General features: G+C 43.4%; 1 protein-coding gene across 4 annotated transcripts in view; it reads left to right on the top strand.

Annotated features, from left to right (window-relative positions):
- LOC129701728 (TBC1 domain family member 14-like) overlaps positions 1 to 3,952 on the top strand; it is a 110,491-nt gene extending 106,539 nt beyond the window's left edge. For all 4 annotated transcript variants that reach the window (XM_055643116.1, XM_055643125.1, XM_055643134.1 and 1 more), the window contains one exon: positions 738 to 3,952. In XM_055643116.1, the coding sequence (XP_055499091.1) occupies positions 738 to 803 (66 nt within the window). In that variant the 3' untranslated portion in view covers positions 804 to 3,952. The remainder of the gene's footprint in view (positions 1 to 737) is intronic.
- Positions 3,953 to 24,381: the final 20,429 nt, after the last annotated feature.

Genomic DNA, 24,381 nt, shown 5'->3' on the forward strand with positions numbered 1-24,381 from the left:
CTCCCGACTGGACTACTGCAACTCACTTCTCCTTGGCATCAGCTCCACCTACATCAACCGACTCCAACTGGTTCAGAACGCAGCCGCCCGACTCATCACCCACACCAAATCCTGGCATCACATCACTCCAGTCCTCAAACAACGTCACTGGCTTCCCATCTCCCACTGGATCACCTACAAAGCCCTCCACCATCTGGCCCCCCCCATATCTCACTGACCTCCTCTCCCCCTACCAACCCTCACGGTCCCTCAGATCCACATCAGCCGGTCTCCTCTCCATCCACAAGTCCAACCTCCGCAGTTTTGGGGGCAGAGCCTTCTCCAGGGCAGCTCCCAGGCTCTGGAACTCCCTCCCCCAACTGATCCGCAAATCCGTGTCCCTCACCATCTTCCAGTCCCGCCTCAAGACCCATCTCTTCACCTCTGCCTATCCTTAGCCCCACGTCCCCCTCCCTTTTCATCTGTGCTTGAATTGCCTCATATTGTGTTTTGAATTGAATTCTGTCTTTAATTTGTGTACTAGTCATGTCTCTACTATTTATTTCATTCCCCTTACATGTTTTTCCTCTACTTGCTAAATTTTTGTAAGGTGTCCTTGAGACTCTTGAAAGGCGCCCATAAATAAAATTTATTATTATTACCTTTGCAGCCCTATGAGTGAAGATCTAACCTTAATTAAAATTGTGATGTATTGCTTTGTTTTTCATGTCTAACTAAATGTTTTCTTGCATTTTCAGATACTCTCAGCATTGCAAAAAGATACAAGGGAGCTGGATAAAGGAAGTCCTGCTATGAAGCGATGACCTGTATATATGAATGTTTGAAGCCATGTTGTAGTCAATTGAGTGTTAGACTCAAAAAATGGAAATAAGACTTTGTATGTCACAGTGATGGGTTTCTTACTGCGATTTACAACATCGTGTTATTTGATACTAACACTGGAGTAAGCCTTAAAAGAATATTCTTATATAATTGAAATTATGGATGCAGCCTTAAGATTTTTGCACAGCCTCTTCTCCTATGTATCATAGGCAGTTGTTTTATTTTAATCCCAATAATATTTCTAAATAAAATATTTATTGCACGTCAACTATACCTAATTCACAACATACTGTTAAGTATATTCTCATATTTGTCAAATATGATATCTAAACCTTCCATGTCCAAACAATGGAAGTGATCACTAAATGTGGCAGTCTAGTTTATCTTTCATCTTTGCTGCCTTTTTTCTCCATACTACTTATTCAAAAAATCTGGGTAACATTAAACTTAAACCATAAACCTTATTCCCAACACATTAATTAATGCTTAATATAACCGATGCATCCAACTTCAGGCTAGTTTTTATTTTTAACACTTTTGCAGTTATCCGTTTACATACACCAAAATTACATCTTATTTTGCATATAATTGTAGAATTGTATGCTTCCTTATATTTGACCTAACTCTGCTGTTCTTGACTTATAAATGCAACAGCACTATGGCTGCATCCATTCATCACAAGCTGTTTAGAATAATACCACTATTTTTGTTCTCATAAGCTTTGCATTTGAAGTAGAGCTGCTGTCATTTTGGTGCTACCTGTGCGGATTCGAGAGTAATAGAACAATATGATCTTAGCAGCAAAATAAGTTTATAGACAACAAAATGTAATACAATTTCTACTTCGTTATAACATTTTCACAATAACTCTGGCATTGCTGTATTGTGATCAGTGAATATGACAATTAAAACATTTGTCAATGGGTTAAACACTGTCTTTATAGTAAGGAGGAATTGCTGTTTGCAGGCAGAAGAGGGAACTCGGTGTCTGTGTACTTATAAATGTGTGATATATTTCTTGGTAATCTTTAGCTCAGGGCATTTTTCTCTGTGAAAGTAAATAGCTTCATCCAACCACCAGAAGTTTAAAAAGAGGCTAAAATATTAACTTGCTTTTTCATAGCTGCTTGATCTCATGTACGGCTCGTGACCTGATACTTGCACTTTCCTATCGTCCTTTTGGAAAAATAAGAATATGATATAAAACTTGGGAATTTTGGAGTTTGGTTACAATCAACTTGGCACTGTGCATACACATGCACACTTTTCATCTTGAGCTTTAACCCAGGGTGACTTTTCTATCACTGCACATCATTACCATCCAGTCCTATACATATTTTCCATTCTGGGATCTCAGCAGGGTCTATTTGGAGTGCTAAGCGCTTTTCTTCATGTTTCCATATCTAGCTGTAGCAGCCCCACCACCAGCCTGCAGAGAAAGCTGATTCTATGCAAACAATTGTTTGAATCTACAATTCTGGAATCTGTTCAACAAACATAAGTTTATTTTGACAATGAGATAACTGGTCAACAAAAAGTCATCTAAGGCAGTTCTGATTTCAGCCTTGATTCTACGGAATCTTTGATACTGGAATGTGTTACCATTGTTGATGTTGCAGCCAGTTACTGAATTGGTGGTGTGCAATTTGTTTATCAGGATAGTTGCTGAGTAACATCCTCATTTGATAGAACTAGCACCAAATATTTGAACTGAAAATTGTATTTGGATTTTATTCCAATCTGTCAAATTAGCCTGATTTCAGGGATATTAGATCAACTTGTAAAACACTTCCAATATATTCATTCCCACTTAACCTCAAACATTGTTCCAACTTTATCTCACGATTGGTTGTTCTGAGGTTTATAAGCAGAGATGGAATATCTATCCCAGGACCAGAAAATGTTTGTGTGTGATTTGAATTTTTTCTGTGGAATAGGGACTGCCCATAGTACCAAATTTGATAACAGTGGTGTTCTAGCTTGTTCCATTTTGTATGGTTGTTGTGCGTGCTCTTGAGTGCATTGATGTGTGGAATGTCTCTAAAAATCAAGCGTACAATGGAGACAGCATCCCTTTGAAGATCAATTATCCTTCAACTCGGGATGTCGAATGTTCATGACTGTTACAATATTTGAAAACCTAATTTGATTACAGAAAGAGATTCCACATTTTGCCATTTTAAAATACAATGAATCAAAAGAAATGTACGATTACAATGACTGTGAATGTATTTTATTCTGGTATCGTGTAAATTCAGCAGTTACGTCACATTAATAACTGCATTTATGCTGTGGAAAGCTCTGGCCAGTGTTGACCACTTCACAAGATAATCATCCCAGTGGCTTTTGCAAAAGTGAACTATCCAGTCCTTAGCTGTTGATTGCTCTAGGAGTTGTAAATATCATATCAGCACTCTTGTTAACTCATTTTACACAAATTTGCACTTGTGTAAAATGTCTTTAACTGGTACTCGTTAGTCTACTTCATCTTCAGTTTTTTGTGTGCAGTACTCTCATCATACAATGCTTTTTTATAGATGTGATTCATCATGCAGGTGAAGATTTATTTTGGTAGTGTGAAGAATAATTGAATGCTGCAATAATTGAATATTTGCACAGTTACCTTTGAAATAATTAATTGTGAAATATCCCCTTTATGGGGTGTGGTAGTTGAGCTGAGAATTCTTTCATGAATTTCATAAGGTTTGAGGCACTTGGTAACAAACAATGCAATTAATATATGTATATAAGTCTCAATTTAGCTATTTCAAATTGTACAGATTTAAATGTATAACTCTGTTTTGACAGATCACTTCATTGTGACTGCAATGTGATGTATTACATTATTTCTGGATTTTGTTGGCACTGGAAGTTATTTTCACATATTTTAACTGTTCACTCTGGCATATAATTGACACCATTTCAAATTTGAACTAGTGTTTTAAAAAGCCCGACTGTAATTTTAGCAATGTTCCACACCCTATTAATGTTTAATTTACTTCAGTCCTGGGCATAAGTAAGGTCACGAGATTATAAAAGAATGTGTACCAAATACAGAGTGTTAGATTTCCCTTTGAATGTAAATAAGAGTTTTTCCTAAAATATCTGAATAAAGATGGATATAGAGAAATGTTTTGTCTTCATTAATTTTTAATTTTTTCATTTCTTCGAGACGAAATTCACAGACGTTCTGGAAGTCGCCTTAAGCAAAAGCTTTAAATTTATGTGCTGAAAGTAATCTTGGAGCCAAGGCTGGGTGTGTTTTTGCTAAATATCACCAGTCAGCACGAGATGCTGTGGTCGTGGGTTCAGAGAGAGTTTGGCCATTTCAGCATTGCAGTACAGAGTGCCACCATATTGTGTGCAGCTTTGGTCTAATTTGAGGAAGGACATCCTTCCTATTGGGGCAGTGCAGCATAGGTTCACGAGGTTAATCCCCGGGATGGTGGGACTGTCATATGAGGAAAGATTTGAAGACTGGGCATGTATTCACTGGAATTTAGGATGAGAGGGGATGTTATAGAAATGTATAATTTTTTTAAAGGACTGGACAAGCTAGATGCAGGAAAAATGTTCCCAATGATGGGGGGGGGGTCCAGAACCAGGGGCCACAGGCTAGGAAATAAAGTGGAGGCCATTTAAAACTGAGATGAGAAAAAACCTTTTCACCTAGAGTTGTGAATTTGTGGAATTCTCTGCCACAGAAGGCAGTAGAGGCCAATTCACTGGATTAATTTAAATGGGAGTTAGATAGAGCTCTTGAGGCTAGAGGAATCAAAGGATATGGGGAGAAGGCAGGCACGGATTACTGATTGTGGATGATCACAATGAATGGCAGTGCAGGTGCAGTCCTGCACCTATTTTCTATGTTTCGTATCACAGAATGAAATGCATTTAAAGTATATTTTTACCCATGGAAAGAGGCTATTTGGCACACCATGTCAAACAATGTGCACCTGTGGTTATTATAAAGGAACATACTACATCATATATTATAGTGGAAGAAGATGATACCTATGACTGCAGTGTATAAATTTGAAGCCTGGGAGTTGGGAACTTGCATCTGACAGTCATCACATCTGAACAGCCTTGCTGAGATCTTCTGCCTCAATATGTCTAGTCTTTGCCTCAGGAATCCATCATCCAACAAAACAAAGTTGGGGGGCACCTCGAGAACGAGTGGATTGCACTAAAAGGAGCATTAGCTGATGGGTAAAATGCATCTCTGTTAATTGTGGACCCATTTAACAGTTTCTCTTGGAAAAATGCAACAAAATCTGTTTGCATGACATCTGCTGAAGGCTGAAGCTGCTATGTAATGATTTTCCACAACATTATAGGGAGCATTATTCTAAGCTGAACAGACTGACGAGGGAGAGTTTTTTTGCCATGAATTTCAGCGAAGAATGGTAACATTTTTCCAATGTGATTGCTATGTGTGAAACAGAATCAGGTTTGTTTAGCTTTAGATTGGCATGAATGCTTCAACTGCATCAATATATAATTATGTTGATTCAACTGGAAAATCTCAGTGAATGAAACGTGGTGGGGAATGCCTCTGAAATAGTTTAATCTGGGAATGAAACAATACTGCTAGATATTACAGCTCGGGTTGTTGCCTTATTTTCTTTTGATTTTAAAGCTTTTTAAATTAAAAATGCATTTAAAGGCATGCACATTTTCTATGTTTTTAAAAAGTCTTAAAGAGCCACGGCTCTCCAAACAAATGGGGCGAAATGTGGTGAAGCTCACCCAATTGGAGCTGCTTTGTAAAAAAACTACCTCTGATGCCAGATGAATTTGGAGCTTTGCTGAATTCAATGACCTTGTTTTAAAGCAGCATTGCTGATCTTTTTATTTCCAGTGTTGCTGCTCCCCATCTCCCCGAGCACCAGCTGCATCATTCTGATAAACAGGCATCTTATTGCCAGGAAAACAAGGAGCTTATGTAGTCAGGAGTCAGTCGGGGGAATGATAACAGTTAATACTATGTTACCAGTCACCGTATCCTTCTAAATAAAGGCTGATCTAAATTTAAGGATAATTTTCAAGCTTAAAAGGAATGGCGCCACCTATTTGCTTCAGAGCCTCCCACGCCATTTCCCTGCAGCCCCCAAACCTCTGCCTCGGCATGAACAATGGATAGACCCCACTCCACTTCTCAAGCTTGCTCTTTTGAAAGTAGCCCTGAGAATCAGTAGGCGTTCCATCGTAGATGCTGCACCGTGATTTTCTGCTGCTGAACTGCCTGGGATACACAAGGAAGTAGAGGTGTTCTTCATTTCCAAGGGGTCATTGGCAGTCCCCTATGGGTCTGCCATCTACTCATTGTATGAATCTGGAAACTCATTTAACATCTCTATTGTGATACATTTGCTGTCATTTGGCCTCAGTAAAGTTCAATTGGTCAGAATATGTGCCTAATTCCCTCCACAATTTCCAAGCTCCAAGGGACAAATCAAAATAGGACGTACGTGGTAAATGGTAGGGAATTGAGGAATGCAGTTGAACAGAGGGATCTAGGAATAACTGTGCACAGTTCCCTGAAGGTGGAATCTCATGTAGATAGGGTGGTAAAGAAAGCTTTTGGTGTGCTGGCCTTTATAAATCAGAGCATTGAGTATAGAAGTTGGGATGTAATGTTAAAATTGTACAATGCATTGGTGAGGCCAATTCTGGAGTATGGTGTACAATTTTGGTCGCCTAATTATAGGAAGGATGTCAACAAAATAGAGAGAGTACAGAGGAGATTTACTAGAATGTTGCCTGGGTTTCAGCAACTAAGTTACAGAGAAAGGTTGAACAAGTTAGGGCTTTATTCTTTGGAGCGCAGAAGGTTAAGGGGGGACTTGATAGAGGTTTTTAAAATGATGAGAGGGATAGACAGAGTTGACGTGGAAAAGCTTTTCCCACTGAGAGTAGGGAAGATTCAAACAAGGGGACATGGCTTGAGAATTAAGGGACTGAAGTGTAGGGGTAACATGAGGGGGAACTTCTTTACTCAGAGAGTGGTAGCTGTGTGGAATGAGCTTCCAGTGAAGGTGGTGGAGGCAGGTTCATTTTTATCATTTAAAAATAAATTGGATAGTTATATGGATGGGAAGGGAATGGAGGTTTATGGTCTGAGCGCAGGTGTATGGGACTAGGGGAGATTATGTGTTCGGCACGGACTAGAAGGGTCGAGATGGCCTGTTTCCGTGCTGTAATTGTTATATGGTTAATAGCAATGTTGCAAAATTTTGAGATTTAAAAAATCAAGTCTTTAATTTATCCCATCAGATAAAGCATAAAAAGCAGTTTAATTTGACACCTAATTCACTTCATCTTCAGTATTAAAAAAGTTATGGCCATTTTCATACTCGGAAATTAGCATCTTGGTCCCTATTGCTTTTTCATTGACTTAACACAAAAGCTGTGATCGAGAACAGTCAAAAGCCCATAACTTTCTTAAAAATTAAGAGAACTGAAAGAAATATTCAGTTTTTATAGATTGAAGCATTCTGAAACAAATATGAAACAATCTTACTTAGATGACTTGAAATTAAAGCATATAATTACTTAGTTACCTAATTGTAGCTAATTACATAGAAACATAGAAATTAGGTGCAGGAGTAGGCCATTCGGCCCTTCGAGCCTGCACCGCCATTCAATATGATCATGGCTGATCATCCAACTCAGTATCCCGTACCTTCCTTCTCTCCATACCCTCCGATCCCTTTAGCCACAAGGGCCACATCTAACTCCCTCTTAAATATAGCCAATGAACTGGCCTCAACTACCCTCTGTGGCAGAGAGATCCAGAGATTCACCACTCTCTGTGTGAAAAAAGTTTTTCTCATCTCGGTTTTAAAGGATTTCCCCCTTATCCTTAAGCTGTGACCCCTTGTCCTGGACTTCCCCAACATCGGGAACAATCTTCCTGCATCTAGCCTGTCCAACCCCTTAAGAATTTTGTAAGTTTCTATAAGATCCCCTCTTAATCTCCTAAATTCTAGAGAGTATAAACCAAGTCTATCCAGTCTTTCTTCATAAGACAGTCCTGACATCCCAGGAATCAGTCTGGTGACCCGTCTCTGCACTCCCTCTATGGCAATAATATCCTTCCTCAGATTTGGAGACCAAAACTGTACTCAATACTCCAGGTGTGGTCTCACCAAGACCCTGTACAACTGCAGTAGAATCTCCCTGCTCCTATACTCAAATCCTTTTGCTATGAAAGCCAACATACCATTCGCTTTCTTCACTGCCTGCTGCACTTGCATGCCTACTTTCAATGACTGGTGTACCATGACACCCAGGTTTCGCTGCATCTCCCCTTTTCCTAATCGGCCACCATTTAGATAATAGTCTGCTTTCCTGTTTTTGCCACCAAAATGGATAACCTCACATTTATCCACATTATACTGCACCTGCCAAACATTTGCCCACTCACCCAACCTATCCAAGTCACCTTGCAGTCTCCTAGCATCCTCCTCACAGCTAACACTGCCCCCCAGCTTAGTGTCATCCGCAAACTTGGACATATTGCCTTCAATTCCCTCATCCAGATCATTAATATATATTGTAAATAGCTGGGGTCCCAGCACTGAGCCTTGCGGTACCCCACTTGTCACTGCCCGCCATTGTGAAAAGGACCCGTTTACTCCTACTCTTTACTTATTACAAAATTCAATTACTAGATCTAAACATCTATTCATTTCTTAAGAATAGATTAACATTTTTAAATAGCCTAAGTGTCCAAATAACATTCACACAAAAATTCACAATATACCATAATTTTTAAATCTCATTGTCATGGGTTTATAGGCCAAATGGAAGGAATTTAATGTTTAATACCTGTAAATGAATGGCCATTTAAATCAGCTTGCGAGTGGGTTTTTCTGGAACACGATCATTTGGAACGCTGAGCGCGGTGATTTTAGTCCCCATATCGGCAGCAAATACACTGCTGGTTCTTCGGGGGAAAATATCACCGTTTCCCAACTTAAAATGTGAATTAAATGCATCTTAAGAAACACTTTTATACATAAAAATAAACTACTTTCTTTTACCTGTCTCCTACATAAAATCTGTCCCCGTTGTCGGCGTTGACGGCTTAAGAAGCTGATTTTAAAATCACTCCAACGATTAACTTGTCGGGTGAATTTTTTTTAAAAACACACAGGGCGGCCGTCGGAACGATTCTTTAGCAAAATCTTGCACTCCAACAAAATATAATCCAGGACCAGGTCGGAAAAAAAACGCGTTTTTAACCCCCCCCCCCCCCCCCCCCCCCCCCCCCCCCCCCCCCCATCAAACGCGCCAATATCGCGCACACAGCCAGTGGCAGAATTGCAGCGCTGCTGTAGGTAAGTATTGTAACATACCTACAATTAACAATCTTTGTTCTATTTGGTGAACTGATGCCTTGTTATCACTAGTATTTCACCAGAAGTTTTTTTTTAAGTCCCAAATCTATATGGTGTAATTTCTTCATCTGGTTTTGTGAATTGAATCTTTAGAATGATTTTGTTTTCTGCCTCTTTTCCAAATAGAGCCTAATTGGTGTACTGACTTTCTCTAATCAGAATGTCCAAAACGCTACAACAAATGAAGTATTTTTCAACATGGTTATTAATGCTGGAGTTCAGTATCCAATATTCACACAGCAAACATCAAAGATGCACATTAATATCAAACAAGAATTCATTTTTGTGATGCTGATTGAGGGGTAAATGGTACAATTTTTCATTACAGGATCCTGAGAGTGTTAAAAGTTAGACACCAAGAACTGCAGATGCAGGTTTACAAAAAAAGACAGTGCTGGAATAACTCAGTGGGTCATGCGGAATCTCTGGAGAACATGGATAGGCAGCGTTTTGGATCCACTCTAAGGACTGCACACTAATTAAGGGTTCTGACCTGAAACGTCACCTATCCATTTTTTCCAGAGATGCTGCTTGACTCAGAGTTACTCCAGCACTTGTGCCTTTTCATGAGAGCGTTTCTTGATTGAATAAGTGGGCTCTCATTTTAACATCTGTAAAGCAAAACATAACGGTGTTGAACCACCTTGGAACTGGTGTTAAGTTTATCAAATAGAACGGAGATTATTAATTGGAGTTTGTTGTGAGTTAGACATGTTTTCTGACCAAATGGAATACCTGATTGAGGGACAAGGACATAGGAAAGTTATTGCCTGGAACGTCAGTCCAGATTTTTGTGGATTTTCCCTGGAGAAGGATGGGCCCAAAAGCAGTGGCTTAGTTGTTGATCCACATTGGGACCTTTCAGTGCAGTCATGTTCAGGTCATGTTTTGACTGTACACTTGTTTTCACAGATGTTAGTTTTGCTATCAGTATCTCCCAGCATGTAGGAGAGCAATTTAGCATGCATGTGATCTGGCACGTCACTGCTTTTGTGCCTGGAATATCCCCAGGGATTCTCCAGCAACTGATTCCCTGGAGAAATCAAAATGCCAATTGAAAGACATTTAATTCCATCACCTCCATAAATAATGAGAGGGACTGCCTAAATGCTGGATGTTTGGATTGAAATTAGAAAAAAAAATTCATATGTAACGTGTCAAAAGTTATTGAATGTTGAGTCAATTATTTAAGGGTCTTAAAGGACCTCAAACTGGAAATCGGGGACATAGTCTAGAGTACCGTCCTATGTTTTATTTTCATTATCCCTGTTGCAATTGTTTGTTTTTGCCATAGAAGCTGCTGTTCCACACATATCCTGAAAACCTGCTAATTGCCTCCTAAAAATACCCCTCCTGTCAGTGAGTGACAGGAGAATCAGGGGCAGGATTGTTGTGTTGGGGGGGGGGGGGGGGGGGGGGGGGACGTGAATCGTTGGGCATATATTTGAAAGAATATATTACAAAGAAAGAAATCAAGGAATGGGATTGATAATAATAATAATAATATATTTTATTGTCATTGCACATAAGTGCAACGAGATTTGGTATGCAGCTTCCATCCGATGTCATAACTTAAATAACTAATAAAATTTAAATTTAGATACCCCGAGAACATGGTTTGTAAGATGAACATTACAACAGTAAGATAATCAAAACAGTTCAAACAGACTAAAGTGCAGATGTGTCTGTGCGACGTGACCATCCGAGGGAGACAGTCCATCGGTGATGGGGGGCACTCAGCAGGGCCGGTTCAGAGCCACTATAGCTCTGGGAATGAAGCTGTTCCTGAGTCTGGAGGTACGGGCGTAGAAGGCCTTGTAACGTTTGCCGGAGGGGAGTAGTTCGAACAGTCCATTACAAGGGTGTGAGGAGTCTTTATGGATGCTGATGGCCTTCCTGAGGCACCGTGTGTGGTAGATGCCCTCCAAGGCTGGTAGCTGTGTCCCAATGATCTTCGGCGCTCTGTGGACGACGCGCTGAAGAGCTCTCCTCTCCGCCTCCGTGTTGTTGAGATACCACACAGAGATGCCATACGTTAATATGCTCTTTGTAGGCAGTTCGACGGCAGGGCACAACAGTGGCTCTGCTGCAGTCGCGATACTTGGCAGGGGGGAAAGTTCATTTAACAGTCTTATAGCCTGTGGGAAGAAGCTGAGGAGCATCCTGCTGGTTTTGCAGCTGAGGATAATGTACCTCTGCCAGATGGGAGGATGTGAAAAAGCGGTAGAAGGTTGTCAGCAGCTGTTGGGGCAGACCAGTATTTTTTAATGTCCTCAGGAAGAACAGTCGTTGCTGTGCCTCCTAAAAATACCCCTCCTGTCAGTGAGTGACAGGAGAATCAGGGGCAGGATTGTGGGGAAGGGGGGGGGGGGGGGGGGAGGGGGGCTCTGAGAACTAGTATTGCACTGAGCTTGCACTGCTCTGAGAACTAGTATTTACTGAACAGGCCAAATGCCCTCCAGAAGAGAATAGAATTAGAAACATAGAAATTAGGTGCAGGAGTAGGCCATTCGGCCCTTCGAGCCTGCACCGCCATTCAATATGATCATGGCTGATCATCTAACTCAGTATCCCGTACCTGCCTTCTCTCCATATCCCCTGATCCCCTTAGCCACAAGGGCCACATCTAACTCCCTCTTAAATATAGCCAATGAATTGGCCTCAACTACCCTCTGTGGCAGAGAGTTCCAGAGATTCACCACTCTGTGTGTGAAAAAAGTTCTTCTCATCTCGGTTTTAAAGGATTTCCCCCTTATCCTTAAGCTGTGACCCCTTGTCCTGGAAATTGTCCTCCTTTGTCGTGTATTAGGCCTGACATATTTCAATATTGCTTTTCTCCTGATAAATACGTCTTTGGTTTATCCTGGGAGAAAAGCAAAATCTTAAACTGGTCTAAATGTTGTTATAAAAGAATCATTTATGAACAGTCTTACTCAGGTAGGTGCACTTTGATCATTCCTGTTCATGACCTTTGGAACAGTTTTACTCAGAAAAAAACAATTGTTCAGGGAAAAGAATTAATCACTAAGGATAATATGCAAATTGTGTTTTACCCAAGTAACATTCGCACCTTTTAAAAATGTATTGGTTTAATTTTATTTAAATTAAATTAGTTTATTATCATATAACCAGAGTGCAATAATATATGGCAATGATAGATGCAGCAAAACATACAGCAACAAATGCAAAGGTGTAGAATGTTGCAAAGCTTGCAGTGCAATCTGAAGTTGTGCAAAAAACAAACAAATGTACAATAACTGAAAAACCGAGTGAGGTAAAGAGTAAGTGGGAAGATCTTATGAAAGAGGCAATTGGTTCAAGTGTCTGATAGCAGAGGAGGAAGAAGCTATTCTTAGGTCTGGATGTCTGCGCTTTATGGAAGCTCCTGTGTCTTCTCAAAAGGTAAGGGTAAAAGTGCAATAAAGTTTTTGATGTCCATCTCTTGCAGTTTCATAATAACCAACTTTTACTGCTAATTAAAAGGTCAAGCACAATAATACAATCAGGTTTCTTGAGATAAATCTGTGTGAAGAAACCAAAGAAAAATAGTTAATTTCTGTGGTTCCCAGTCTGGGGGGAAAGGGACACCCTTGCAAATGGGAGAGTAAATTACAGAGGTTTCTGAGCTTCTAATGTTACTGAAATAATTTAGTTAGAAGTTAAAAGTAAATGTCAAATATCCTTAGCATGATAGATGCCCCTGGTTGCAGGACTGCTAAATGTACCTAGGAATTGCTGAGACTGCCAACTAATTCAGTGACCTACACTGTCAAGAGTTTAATTTAGGTATTGTTTTTAACCAAGTGAGCACAAATATAGTTTTCATTCAAACCATTGTTCTATTTCACTGTCAACCTGTGCAATGTGTGTAACGAGTTGAAATGATTTTAATCGCAACCTTCCTGTCCCCACTTACCAATTGAGATTATTTATGTGTGTTGTGGTCATGCTACATATGAGGATGTGACCTATTGCACCCTGATATTATTCTTGTCTTGGACCCACAAATTCTGGAGCCTGCAATGTGGTTATTTATTGGTGTCCATTCCATCATAGGTCAGCCATTGGGGGGAAAAATAAAAATCATGAATCTGAAGCACGTTGAAAGATTCAGGGACCAGAGATGGATTTGGAGCTCCACTATTGGAACTGTCAGAGTCAACTGTAAGGGTTAGATTTGCCAGAAAGTGTTAAGGAATGGGCTGGAAAATCATCTCAGGCCTAGATAGACACAAAATGCTGGAGTAACTCAACGGGACAGATGGCATCTCTAGATAGAAGGAATGGGTGACGTTTCGGATCGAGATCTCTGAGGAAGGGTCACCCATTTCTTGTATCCAGAGAGGCTGCCTGTCCTGCTGAGTTACTCCAGCATTTTGTGTCTATCTTTGGTTTAAACCAGCATCTACAGTTCCTTCCTACAACAACTAGTCAGACCTAGCGTTGGATTCAAAACCTAATGGATGAGCTCGATGGACCATTCAGATAATTATGTAAATGATTTGCCATTGCAAAATAATATTTTTGAAGCATATGTGGCAATCTATTGTTCAATTTCGATGCCTATTTTCTTTCTTTTCCTTCACACCAGTGTGAACATCGGAAACCCCATTGTGGCTGCATCTGTCCCATTAACTAGTCTGTTCAAGCACCTGTGGCTTGCCAATTTTAAGCAAATTATTGCTTTGCAAGAATGTGCCTGGTTGCTCCAGTGTTGTTGGCTCCAGGATGGCTCACTGCCAAACGAGGATTTGCTTCATCACAATTGTACAATGTAGCAAGAACAGCAGAATCTCTTCCTATGACTATCAGAATAATCCATTATTTTGTCATTTACTCATTACATTATAAGTCATGTATTTTCCTTCCGTTTAAATAAAAACGACCTGGCTTCTGCAAACATATTTGGTCTATTATTAGTACCATTCCAAATGTTGACGGGAGATATGGAACTGACATATTGTATTACGTATATTCTGGTCAAAGTTCATATTAAGATGACAATATAGTTAAACACTGCCATCTGCAGATAAGAAAGGGAGATTCAGTAAATTGATAGCCAATGGTTCACGTTCCTGTTGGAGGAAAGAGTTTGCAGTAGCAGTGGAGTTGATTTTGCTTTTACTTTTTGGAACGGTAAAATTGGTGCAAGAGTCAGCCGGGAACACGATACCCCTTCGATTAGAGTTGTTAACTGCTTGAAAGATGGGAGCAGTAGACTTTTAAAAAGACACAAAGTGCTGGAGTAACTGGGTCAGGCAGTAACTGGATAGGTGACCTTAGCAAGTCAGGAACCTTCTTCAGACTGACAACAAAAGCAGAGACATCTGTTGGCAGAGACCTACAAATTGCTTGATATTTGTCCAAGGGCCTGATATCTTCACCATGAGTTAACCTGATGTAAATGCAATGGTTCCAGGAGCAGGCTGGATGGAGGCTGGGCATCCTGCCGCAAGTGACTCACCATTCTAGGCCCCAAACCCTGCTTGATTTACCACCAATCCAACACCTGCCCAGGTTACTTTGGAACCTCTCACCAGTAATTGACCTACAGTATATCAATGGGAAAAACCATGGCAGCAAGTGTATGGGAACAAGTAACATACCATCAAGTCACACCTGATAAATACATTGTACACCACAAGTCCTTCATTGGCACTGGGTATGGATCCTGAAATCCATGCCAACCTCACTGGGAGTATCTTCACTACATGCACTACAGCAGTTAAATTAATAGTCAACAGTGGTTTATAGTTTTGTATACAATCTAGTATCTTCTGTATACAATCTAGTAAAATCATATTGTACATAAGCACAATCGCACACAAATACAAGAGTACAATGATTATAGTGTAATAATAGTAGATTTCTTTCGAGGTAGCTCCCATGCAGTCTTCTCGTTGCGAGTACAATCTTAAGTATCAAGTTCTTAAAAATATCCTGTCTTATGCAGGCCTTAAAAGCCCATTATCCTGGCAGCTCTGGAATGGTGATGTAGGGCCTGGCCTGGCCTGTCCCGGCCTGGCCCGGCTGGCGAGGCTGTCAGTGTCCCTCACCGTCACTCCGTGCTGCTGCAGGCTGCTTTCAATCTGCGCGCTGGTCAGACCTCTGTGGAGCCTCCAACATCACCTGATCCATGCGATCCCCCCGGCTCAATCCATCAACACCTCGAACCATCTCGCATCCCACAGCCAGGGCGCTTCCTGCTGCAGGAACCCTTGGGGCATTTCCGATGCTCACGGGCACTGGTCTCCTCTGGCCGTCTCTGTCGCCATCTCTCTGGGAACGTTGCTCGTAAATGCATGTTATCATCTCGGGCAATCAGCAGTGGGCATTGGGCACAGGCCTCGATGGTGATGCCCTATATATATATTTGGGTGTTAGAGACTCATAGAATTAAGCCCTTCAGCCCAACCAACCATGACAATCAAGATGCCACATCTACACTAGTTCTATTTGCCCACACCTGGCCCATATCCCTCTAAACCTTTCCTCTCCACGTACCTGTCCAAATATCTTTTAAACGTTGATATGGTACCTGCCTCAAATACTTCATCTGGCAGCTCGTTCAAGATATGCATCAACCTCTGTGTGAAATAGTTGCCCCTTTGATTCCTCTAAATCTTTTCCTTCTTACTTTAACTCTCTGCCCTCTAGTACGCGCTTCCACCACTCTGTATACAAGATGCCACCCTATCTGCGGAGCATCTTGGACAATACAGCTCACCCCCTCCATGGTTAACCTGAGAAGTACATTCAGCACCAGAATGGTTCCTCCAAGATGCAGGGCAGAACGCCACAGGAGGCCCTTCTTCCCTGTGGCTATCAAACTGTACAACTCCTCCCCCTTCTGTCGTGGGGTAGCCTGACTGACTTCACTCCCCAATCTTTGCACATCCCCAATCTTTTCCACTCGTCACTTTAATTTCATGTTTCATGTAATTTGCGTTTTATGACCAATTCCCCTCCTGGGATAAATAATGTTCTATCATATTCCCCTTATGATTTTATACACCTCAATATGATCACCCCTCATCCTCCTACATGCCAATAAATAAAGTCCTAGTCAGCCTGACCTGTCCCGATAGCTTAGCGCCTCAAGCCCTCATACACCTTCTCTGCTCTCTTTCCAGCTTAATGACATCTTTCCAAGAGCAGGGTGACCAAAGCTAAAAACAAGAAAGGTCATATCCTGAAACATCACTTATTCATGTTCTCCAGAAATGCCGCCTGACCCGCAGAGCTGCAACACTGTGCCATTCAGTGCATGGTAAAGCAGAATTAATTGAAAGCAGCTAATTGGCCGTCGTCTCAGCTAAACTTGTTCTAGATCCGCATCACTCACCCAATTTGATGAGCTGGAACATCTCTCGCAGGTTATCACACTGCAATAACATATGTCTGCCATTGGACTGTAGGATTGGCTACTATAACAATCAAATTAATACTCCCCAAAAAAATATTTTAATGCATTCCACAAAACCTGCAATATGAAATGAGGACTCCACCCTTGGTTTATCAGAGGTCCATTCAGTTGTCTGATATCAGCGGGGAGGAAGCTCTTCCTGAACCAGGTGATGGTTGTTTTCAAACTTTTGTATCTTCTTCCCAAAGAGAGAGGTGAGAGATGGAATGATGGGGTGCAAGTGATCTTGGATTATGTTGGCTGCTTTCACGAGGCAGAGGCCAAAGACTGAATTATGAACTTTCCCTTAAGAGCCTGTCCCACGAGCATGCGGCCTGCATGCGGCAAGCGCGACCAAACCAGAACCGGGGGCCGCGGTAAGATCGAGTGAGTGACGTGAAGTTCGAGCGAAGTCCGCGGGAAGTTCGCGCATGACGTACGGTGTCAAGACGCTGCGTATGCCCGTCGAGGCGGTGCGTACAGTGCTGAGGCGGCTGCTGGCCGGTAGGCCGTTGCCGCGCGGAATTTTTGAACACGGTCAGTTTTTCGGAGCCCCGAGCGATGTCGCTCAAGTGACCAGGCCGTTCAAGTGACCACGTTAGGTTGCGCTTGCCGCATGGAGTCGCATGCTCATGGGACAGGCCCTTTAGAGTAAATAATGGTCGTATAAGATTCCCGACAAGGGAGGCTATTATGGCCACTGGGTACATTGTAGACCAGGGTTGTAATTCTGTGCCTCATAGAAACAGATCTAGCAGGGTGCAGGATTAGGCCATTTGGCCCTTTGAGCAAGCACCGCCATTCAATATGAACATGGCTGATCATCCAAAATCAGTATCCTGTTCCTGCTTTTTCCCCATATCCCTTGGTTCAGTTGGCCCTAAGAGCTAAATCTAACTCTCTCTTGAAAACATCCAGTGAATTGACCTCCACTGCCTTCTGTGGCAGATAATTCCACAGATTCACAACTCTCTGGGTGAAAAAGCTTTTCCTCGTCTCATGTTGCGCAAAGCCCCTTGGACAACAGTGACCATAATATGGTGGAATTCTGCATTAGGATGGAGAGTGACACGATTAATTCAGAGATTAGGGTCCTGAACTTAAAGAAAGGAGACTTTGAAGGTATGAGACAGGAATTGGCTAGGATAGGCCGGCAAATTATACTTAAAGGGTTGACTGTGGAGATGCAATGGCAAAGATTTAAAGACTGCATGGAATATCTCCAAAAATTGTTCATCCCTGTTTGTTGAAAAAATAAAACGGGGAAGGAGGCTCAACCGTGGCTAATAAGAGAAACCAAGGATAGTGTTAAATCCAAGGAAAAGGCATATATATTGGCCAGTGGAAGCAGCAAACTGGAGGACTGGGAGAAATTTAGAACCCAACAGAGGAGGACAAAGGGGTTAATTAAGAGGGGGGGGGGGAAAGAGCATGAAAGAAAGTTTGCGGGGAATATAAAAACTGACTGAAAGCTTCTTCAGATATGTGAAAAGGAAAAGATTAGTGGACAAATGTAGGTCCCTCACAGTCAGAGAAAGGTGAATTGATAATGGGCAACAAGGAAATGGCAGAACAATTAAACAAGTACTTTGAATCTGTCTTCACTAAGGAAGACACAAACAATCTCCCAAAAATAATAGGGGACCGAGGATCTAGTGGGAGGGAGGAACTGAAGGAAATCCACATGTCAGGAAATGGCGTTAGGTAAACTGTTGGGACTGAAGGCAGATAAATCCCCACGGCCTGATGGTCTGCATCTCTGAGTACTCAAGGAGGTGGCCCTTGGTATCGTGGATGCATTGATGATCATTTTACAATGTTCTCTCAACTCTGGATCAGTTCCCGTGGACTGGAGGGTAGTCAATGTAAGAAACTTTTAAGAAAGGAGGGAGAGAGAAAATGGGGAATTATAGACCAGTTAGCCTTACATCGGTAGTGTAATGCTTGAGTCGATTGTTAAAGATTTTATAGCAGGGCATTTGTAAAACAGGTCAAAGTCAGCATGGATTTATGAAGAGGAAATCATGCTCGACTAATCTTCTGGAATTTTTTGAGTACGTAACAAGTAGAATGGATAAGGGAGAGCCAGTGGATGTGGTGTATCTGGACTTTCAAAAAGCCTTTGACAAGGTCCCACACAAGAGATTAGTGTGCAAAATTAGAGCACATGGTATTGGAGTTAGGGATTGACATGAATAGAGAATTGGTTGGCAAACAGGAAGCAAAGAGTAGGAATTAATGGGTCATTTGCAGAATGGCAGGCAATGATTAGTGGGGTGCCGCACGGCTCAGTGCTGGGAACCCAGTCATTTACAATATATATCAACGATTTGTCTATTGGCCGGTTGTCTGGATACTTTCAAGAGATAGCTAGATAGGAGTCTTAACGATAGCGGAGTCAGGGGGATATGGGGAGAAGGCAGGAATGGGGTACTGATTGTGGATCATCAGCCATGATCACATTGAATGGTGGTGCTGGCTAGAAGGGCCAAATGGCCTACTCCAGTACCTATTGTCTATTGTCTATTGATTTAGAGGAGGGAATTAAATGTGACATCTCCAAGTTTGCAGATGACACAAAGCTGGGTGGCAGTGTGAGCTGCGATGAGGATACTATGAGGCTGCAGGGTGATTTGGATAGGTTGGGTGAGTGGGCAGATGCATAGCAGATGCAGTATAATGTGGATGAATGTGAGGTTATCCACTTTGGTGGCAATAACAGGAAGGCAGATTATTATCTGAATGGTGTCAGATTAGGAAAAGGAGAGGTGCAACGAGACCTGGGTGTGCTTGTACATCAGTCACTGAAAGTAAGCATGCAGGTACAGCAGGCAGTGAAGAAAGCTAATGGCATGTTGGCCTTCATTGCAAGAGGATTTGAGATTAGGAACAAGGAGGTCCTACTGCAGTTGTACAGAGCCCTGGTGAGACCGTACCTGGAGTATTGTGTGCAATTTTGGTCTCCTGATTTGAGGAAGGGCATTATTGCTATTGAGGGAGTGCAACAGGTTAATTCCCAGGACGGCAGGACTGACATATGATGTAAGAATGCATCGACTGGGCTTGTATTCACTGGAATTTAGAAGGATGAGAGGGTATCATAGAAAAATATAAAATTCTTAAAGGATTGGACAGGCTAGATGCAGGAAAAAGTACCCGATGTTGGGAGAGTCCAGAAGCAGGGGTCACAGTTTAAGAATAAGGGGGAGGCCATTTAGGACTGAGATGAGGAAAAACGTCTTCACCCAGAGAGTTGTGAATCTGTGGCATTCTCTGCCACAGAAGGTAATGGTGGCCAATTCACTGGATGTTTTCTAGAGAGAGTTAGATTTAGCTCTTAGGGCTAAAGGAATTAAGGGCTATGGGGGAAAAGCAGGAACGGGGTACTGATTTTAGATGACCAGCCATGATCCTATAGAATGGCCGCGCTGGCTCGAAGGGCTGAATGGCCTACTCCTGCACCTATTTTTCGGAGTTAACCAGTACAACCAAGCTAAGAACTTTGTCTTTATCTACTATTTTCTGTGAATGAAACATTACAAATATTTAAATTTTTTGGCCAGACAATGCTCCAGAGATGCATGTTGAAATACTTTACCCCATTAAAGATGACCCATTCATGAGTTGTTGTGGCTATTATTCTTGTTTTGCCATCAGTTGTAGACTCCTTGCAGTTACCTGGTTTACTCAAGTCTGTCTTGAGTTGGAGGAATTTACTTTGCACTGTACATGTGGTGTGAAAGAGAAGTGGCAAGATGTGAACCGAGGGCAAGCTAGTTAAATGCAAATACTGTAGATGTCTCCAATGTGCAAGCAATTCACAGAACTGCTCCCATGAATTGCTTTGGGATATTTTACTGGGTTGAAGTTACAATATACATGTTTAGTTTCAAAAGGAACTGCCGATGTTGTTTTACACTGAAGGTAGACCCAAAAAGCTGGAGTAACTCAGCAAGTCAGCAGCATCTCTGGAGAGAAGGAATGGGTGACTGGAGGTCGAGACCCTTCTTCAGATCGACGTTTGAGGTCGACCCAAAAAATCATCCATTCCTTTTCTCCAGAAATGCTGTCCTGCTGAGTTCCTCCAGCATTTTGGGTCTATTTAACATGTTTAGTTTATTATTGTCATGTGTACCAAGCATGGCCGTCCGAAGGGAGGGGTGCGTTGGGTGCGACCGCACACCCATTTTTTTCCTCCTAAGAAAAAATCGCCCAAAAAACATAAAATAATCGGATTTAAAAACTCAGCGTTTCCACTTTGGAAATGACCAGTTCTCCGTTCTCCCGTCGCCGGGCGGGAGTGGCTGAATCTGAACCCAACGGCTGTAACCCCAGCACCAAACACCACTGTGGTGGAGCCTGCTCCCCTCGCCTCCCCCCGCAGCCGGGGCCCAAGCCATCTCCCCCCCACACCACCCCCGCTGACCCCCGCTGGGCCCACGCCACCCCCGCTGGGCCCACGCCACCCCCGCTGGGCTCATGCCACCCCCGCTGAGCCCACGCCACACGCGCTGACCCCCGCTGGCTCCACGCCACCCTCGCTGACCTCTGCTGGGCCCACACCACCCCCGCTGGTTCCACACCACCGCTGCTGACCCCCGCTGGGCCCACGCCACCCATGCTGGGCCCAAGCCACCCATGCTGGGCCCACGCAACCCTCGCTGACCTCTGCTGGGCCCACACCACCCCCACTGACCCTGCTGACCCCCCTTGGTCCATGCCCCCCCCACTGGGTCCACGCCACCCCCCACTGGGTCCACGCCACCCCCGCTGATCCCCCCTTGGTCCACGCCACCCCCAGCTGGGTCCCACGACACCCCCGCTGGGCCCACGCCACACCCGCTGGACCCACGCCACTGCCGCTGGGCCCACCCACCCCACCCCGCTGGGCCCACGCCACCCCATGCTCCCCCGCTGGGCCCACGCCACCTCCCCTGCTGGGCCCACGCCTCCCCTGCTGGGCCCACGCCTCCCCTGCTGGGCCCACGCCACCCCCACTGACCCCGCTTGGTCCACGCCACCCTCGCTGACACCCACTGGGCCCACGCCACCCCTGCTGGGCCCACGCCACCCCCGCTGGGGCCACGCCACCCCACTGGGCCCCCTCCACCCCGCTGGGCCCACGCCACCTTCATCTCCCCCGTATGCTGGGCCCGCGCCACCTTCATCTTCCCCCCCCCGCCAGAAAGAGGGGGGGGGATGTGAGAGGGGGGAGGGGGAGGGAGGGGAAGGGAGGGAGAGAGAGAGAGATGAGGGAGGGGAGAGGGAAAGGGAGATTATCTTTAGTGAGATTGCAAAATTAAGATGTTTTTGACCTATTATATTTTCTCCTCCATATGAATAATATTAAACAATATCAAATAATATCAAACAATTGGAACTGCTTTCTTTTCCTTGATAACAATATTGAAAAATATGAATTGCATGGTTTGTGACATGAATACACATTTTAATGGGATCATTATATACAGATGTAACATTTCCATTTCAAGATCGGGGGGGGGGGGGGGGGGGGAGTGGGTTGGGGGCAAATATGCGTTAAGCCGATAGCCTAATCGTTAAAGAGTTAAAAGATAGCATAATCAATAAAGATCTGAGAATAGGAATCAGAGCTGCCAAGGAAAGGTACTCTGAGAAGTTCAGGAGCAAGTTCTCAGCTAATGACTCTTCTTCAGTTTGGAAGGGCATACAAGATATCACCAGCTGTAAGAGGAAAGCCCCCCGCTCTTTGAACAATCGTCAGCTGACGAACGACCTGAATGCGTTTTACTGCAGGTTTGAAAATCAGAAACATAACCCTGGTACCCCTTCCCCAACAAACACAGCCAGACCCCAGTCTGCAAAGAATGGACCCTGCACCCTCTCCTTCCCATTCACCACTTCACACCTACTTAAGGCAAGACTCCAGTATGAAAAGAGTGGACCCTTTCCCACCCCAACCAACACTTCACACCCACTCACAGCCTGACCTCAGTCTGCAAAGACTGGGCCCTTCTACACCCACCCCACTCCAATCACCACTTCACACCCAATTACTCATTTTTAACCAGTCCCTGCAAAGATGTACTGTCCCTGCCTGCTTCAAAGTCTCCACTATTGTCCCTGTACCCAAAAAGGTAAGGATTACTGGTCTTAATGACTACAGGCTTGTCGCACTGACCTCTGTAGTCATGAAGACCGTTGAAAGGCTTGTGCTGGCCAAGCTGAAAAATATCACAATCCCTCTGCTGGACCATCTGCATTTTGCATATTGGGCCAATAGATCTGTGGATGACGCAGTCAATCTGGGCCTGCACTTCATCCTCCAGCACCTAGACCGCCAGGGGACCTATGCGAGGATTTTGTTTTTTGATTTTAGCTCTGCATTCAACACCATTGTGCCAGAGCTACTACGCTCCAAACTTTCTGAGTTGACTGTGCCTGAACCCCTCTGTCGGTGGATCACCAGCTTTCTGACAGACAGGAAGCAGCATGTGAGGCGGGAAAGCACATCTCGGACCCGCAAACGCTCAGCATAGGAGCACTGCAAGATGCGTACTCTCCCCTCTCTTCTACTCTCGCCACATCAATGACTGCACCTTCACTGACTCCTATGTCAAGCTTCTCAAGTTTGCGGACGACACAACCCTGATTGGACTGATCCAGGAAGTGGATCTCTGTACTCTTTTCAGTTTGACATCTTTCCTATAACGTGGTGCCCAGAACTGAACACAATATTTTAAATGCGGTCTCACCAACGTCTTATACAACTGCAACATGACCTCCCAACTTCTATACTCAATACTCTGACTGATGAGGGCCAAAGTGCCAAAATACTTTTTGACCACCTGATATACCTGCGACATGACCTTCAAGGAACCATGTAACCATCAACCATTCCCCTGCCCACCTGGCTAATGGATCCAGATCCTGCTGCAATCTTTCACAACCATCTTCACTATATGCAAAACCAGTCACTTCTGTGTCATCAGCAAATTTGCTAATCTTGCCCTGTTCTGTGACGTTTCACAGAGTGCTGGAGTAACTCAGCGGATCAGGCTGAGTATAGAGGTTGGGAGGTCATGTTGCAGTTGCATAAGAAGGTGGTGAGGCCACATTCAGAGTATTGTGTTCAGTTCTGGGCACCATGTTATAGGAAAGATGTCATCAAACTGGAAAGGGTACAGTGAAGATTTACGAGGATGTTGCCAGGACTAGAGGGCCAGGGCTATAGGGAGAGGTTGAGTAGGCTGGGACTCTATTTCATGGAGCACAGGAAGATGAGGGATGATCTAATAGAGGTGTATAAAATCATGATTTGAATAGATATGGTTGAGTCTTTCGCCCAGAGTAAGTGAATCGAGGAGCAGAGGTATATAAACATAAGTTTAAGGTGAAGGGCAACAGATTTAATAGGATTCTGTGGGGTATGTTTTTCACACAAAGGGTGGTCGGTGTATGGAACAAGCTGCCAGAGGAGGTAGTTGAGGCAGGGACTATCGCAACATTTGAGAAACAGTTAGACAGGTACATGGATAGGACAGGTTCGGAGGGATATGGATCAAACGTGGGCAGGTGGGACTAGTGCAGATGGGACATGCTGGGCCGAAGGGCCTGTTTCCACACTGTATCACTCTATGACTCTATCTTTCCCTTTCAAACCCATTCTCCTGCCGCCTCCCCATTACCTCTGACACCCGTATCAATGAAGAATCTATCAATCTCCTCCTGAAAAATGTCCATTGACTTGACCTCCAAAGCTGTTTG

Source organism: Leucoraja erinacea, chromosome 1 (assembly GCF_028641065.1).
Source record: "Leucoraja erinacea ecotype New England chromosome 1, Leri_hhj_1, whole genome shotgun sequence".
In the NCBI taxonomy this organism is placed as follows: domain Eukaryota; kingdom Metazoa; phylum Chordata; class Chondrichthyes; order Rajiformes; family Rajidae; genus Leucoraja; species Leucoraja erinaceus.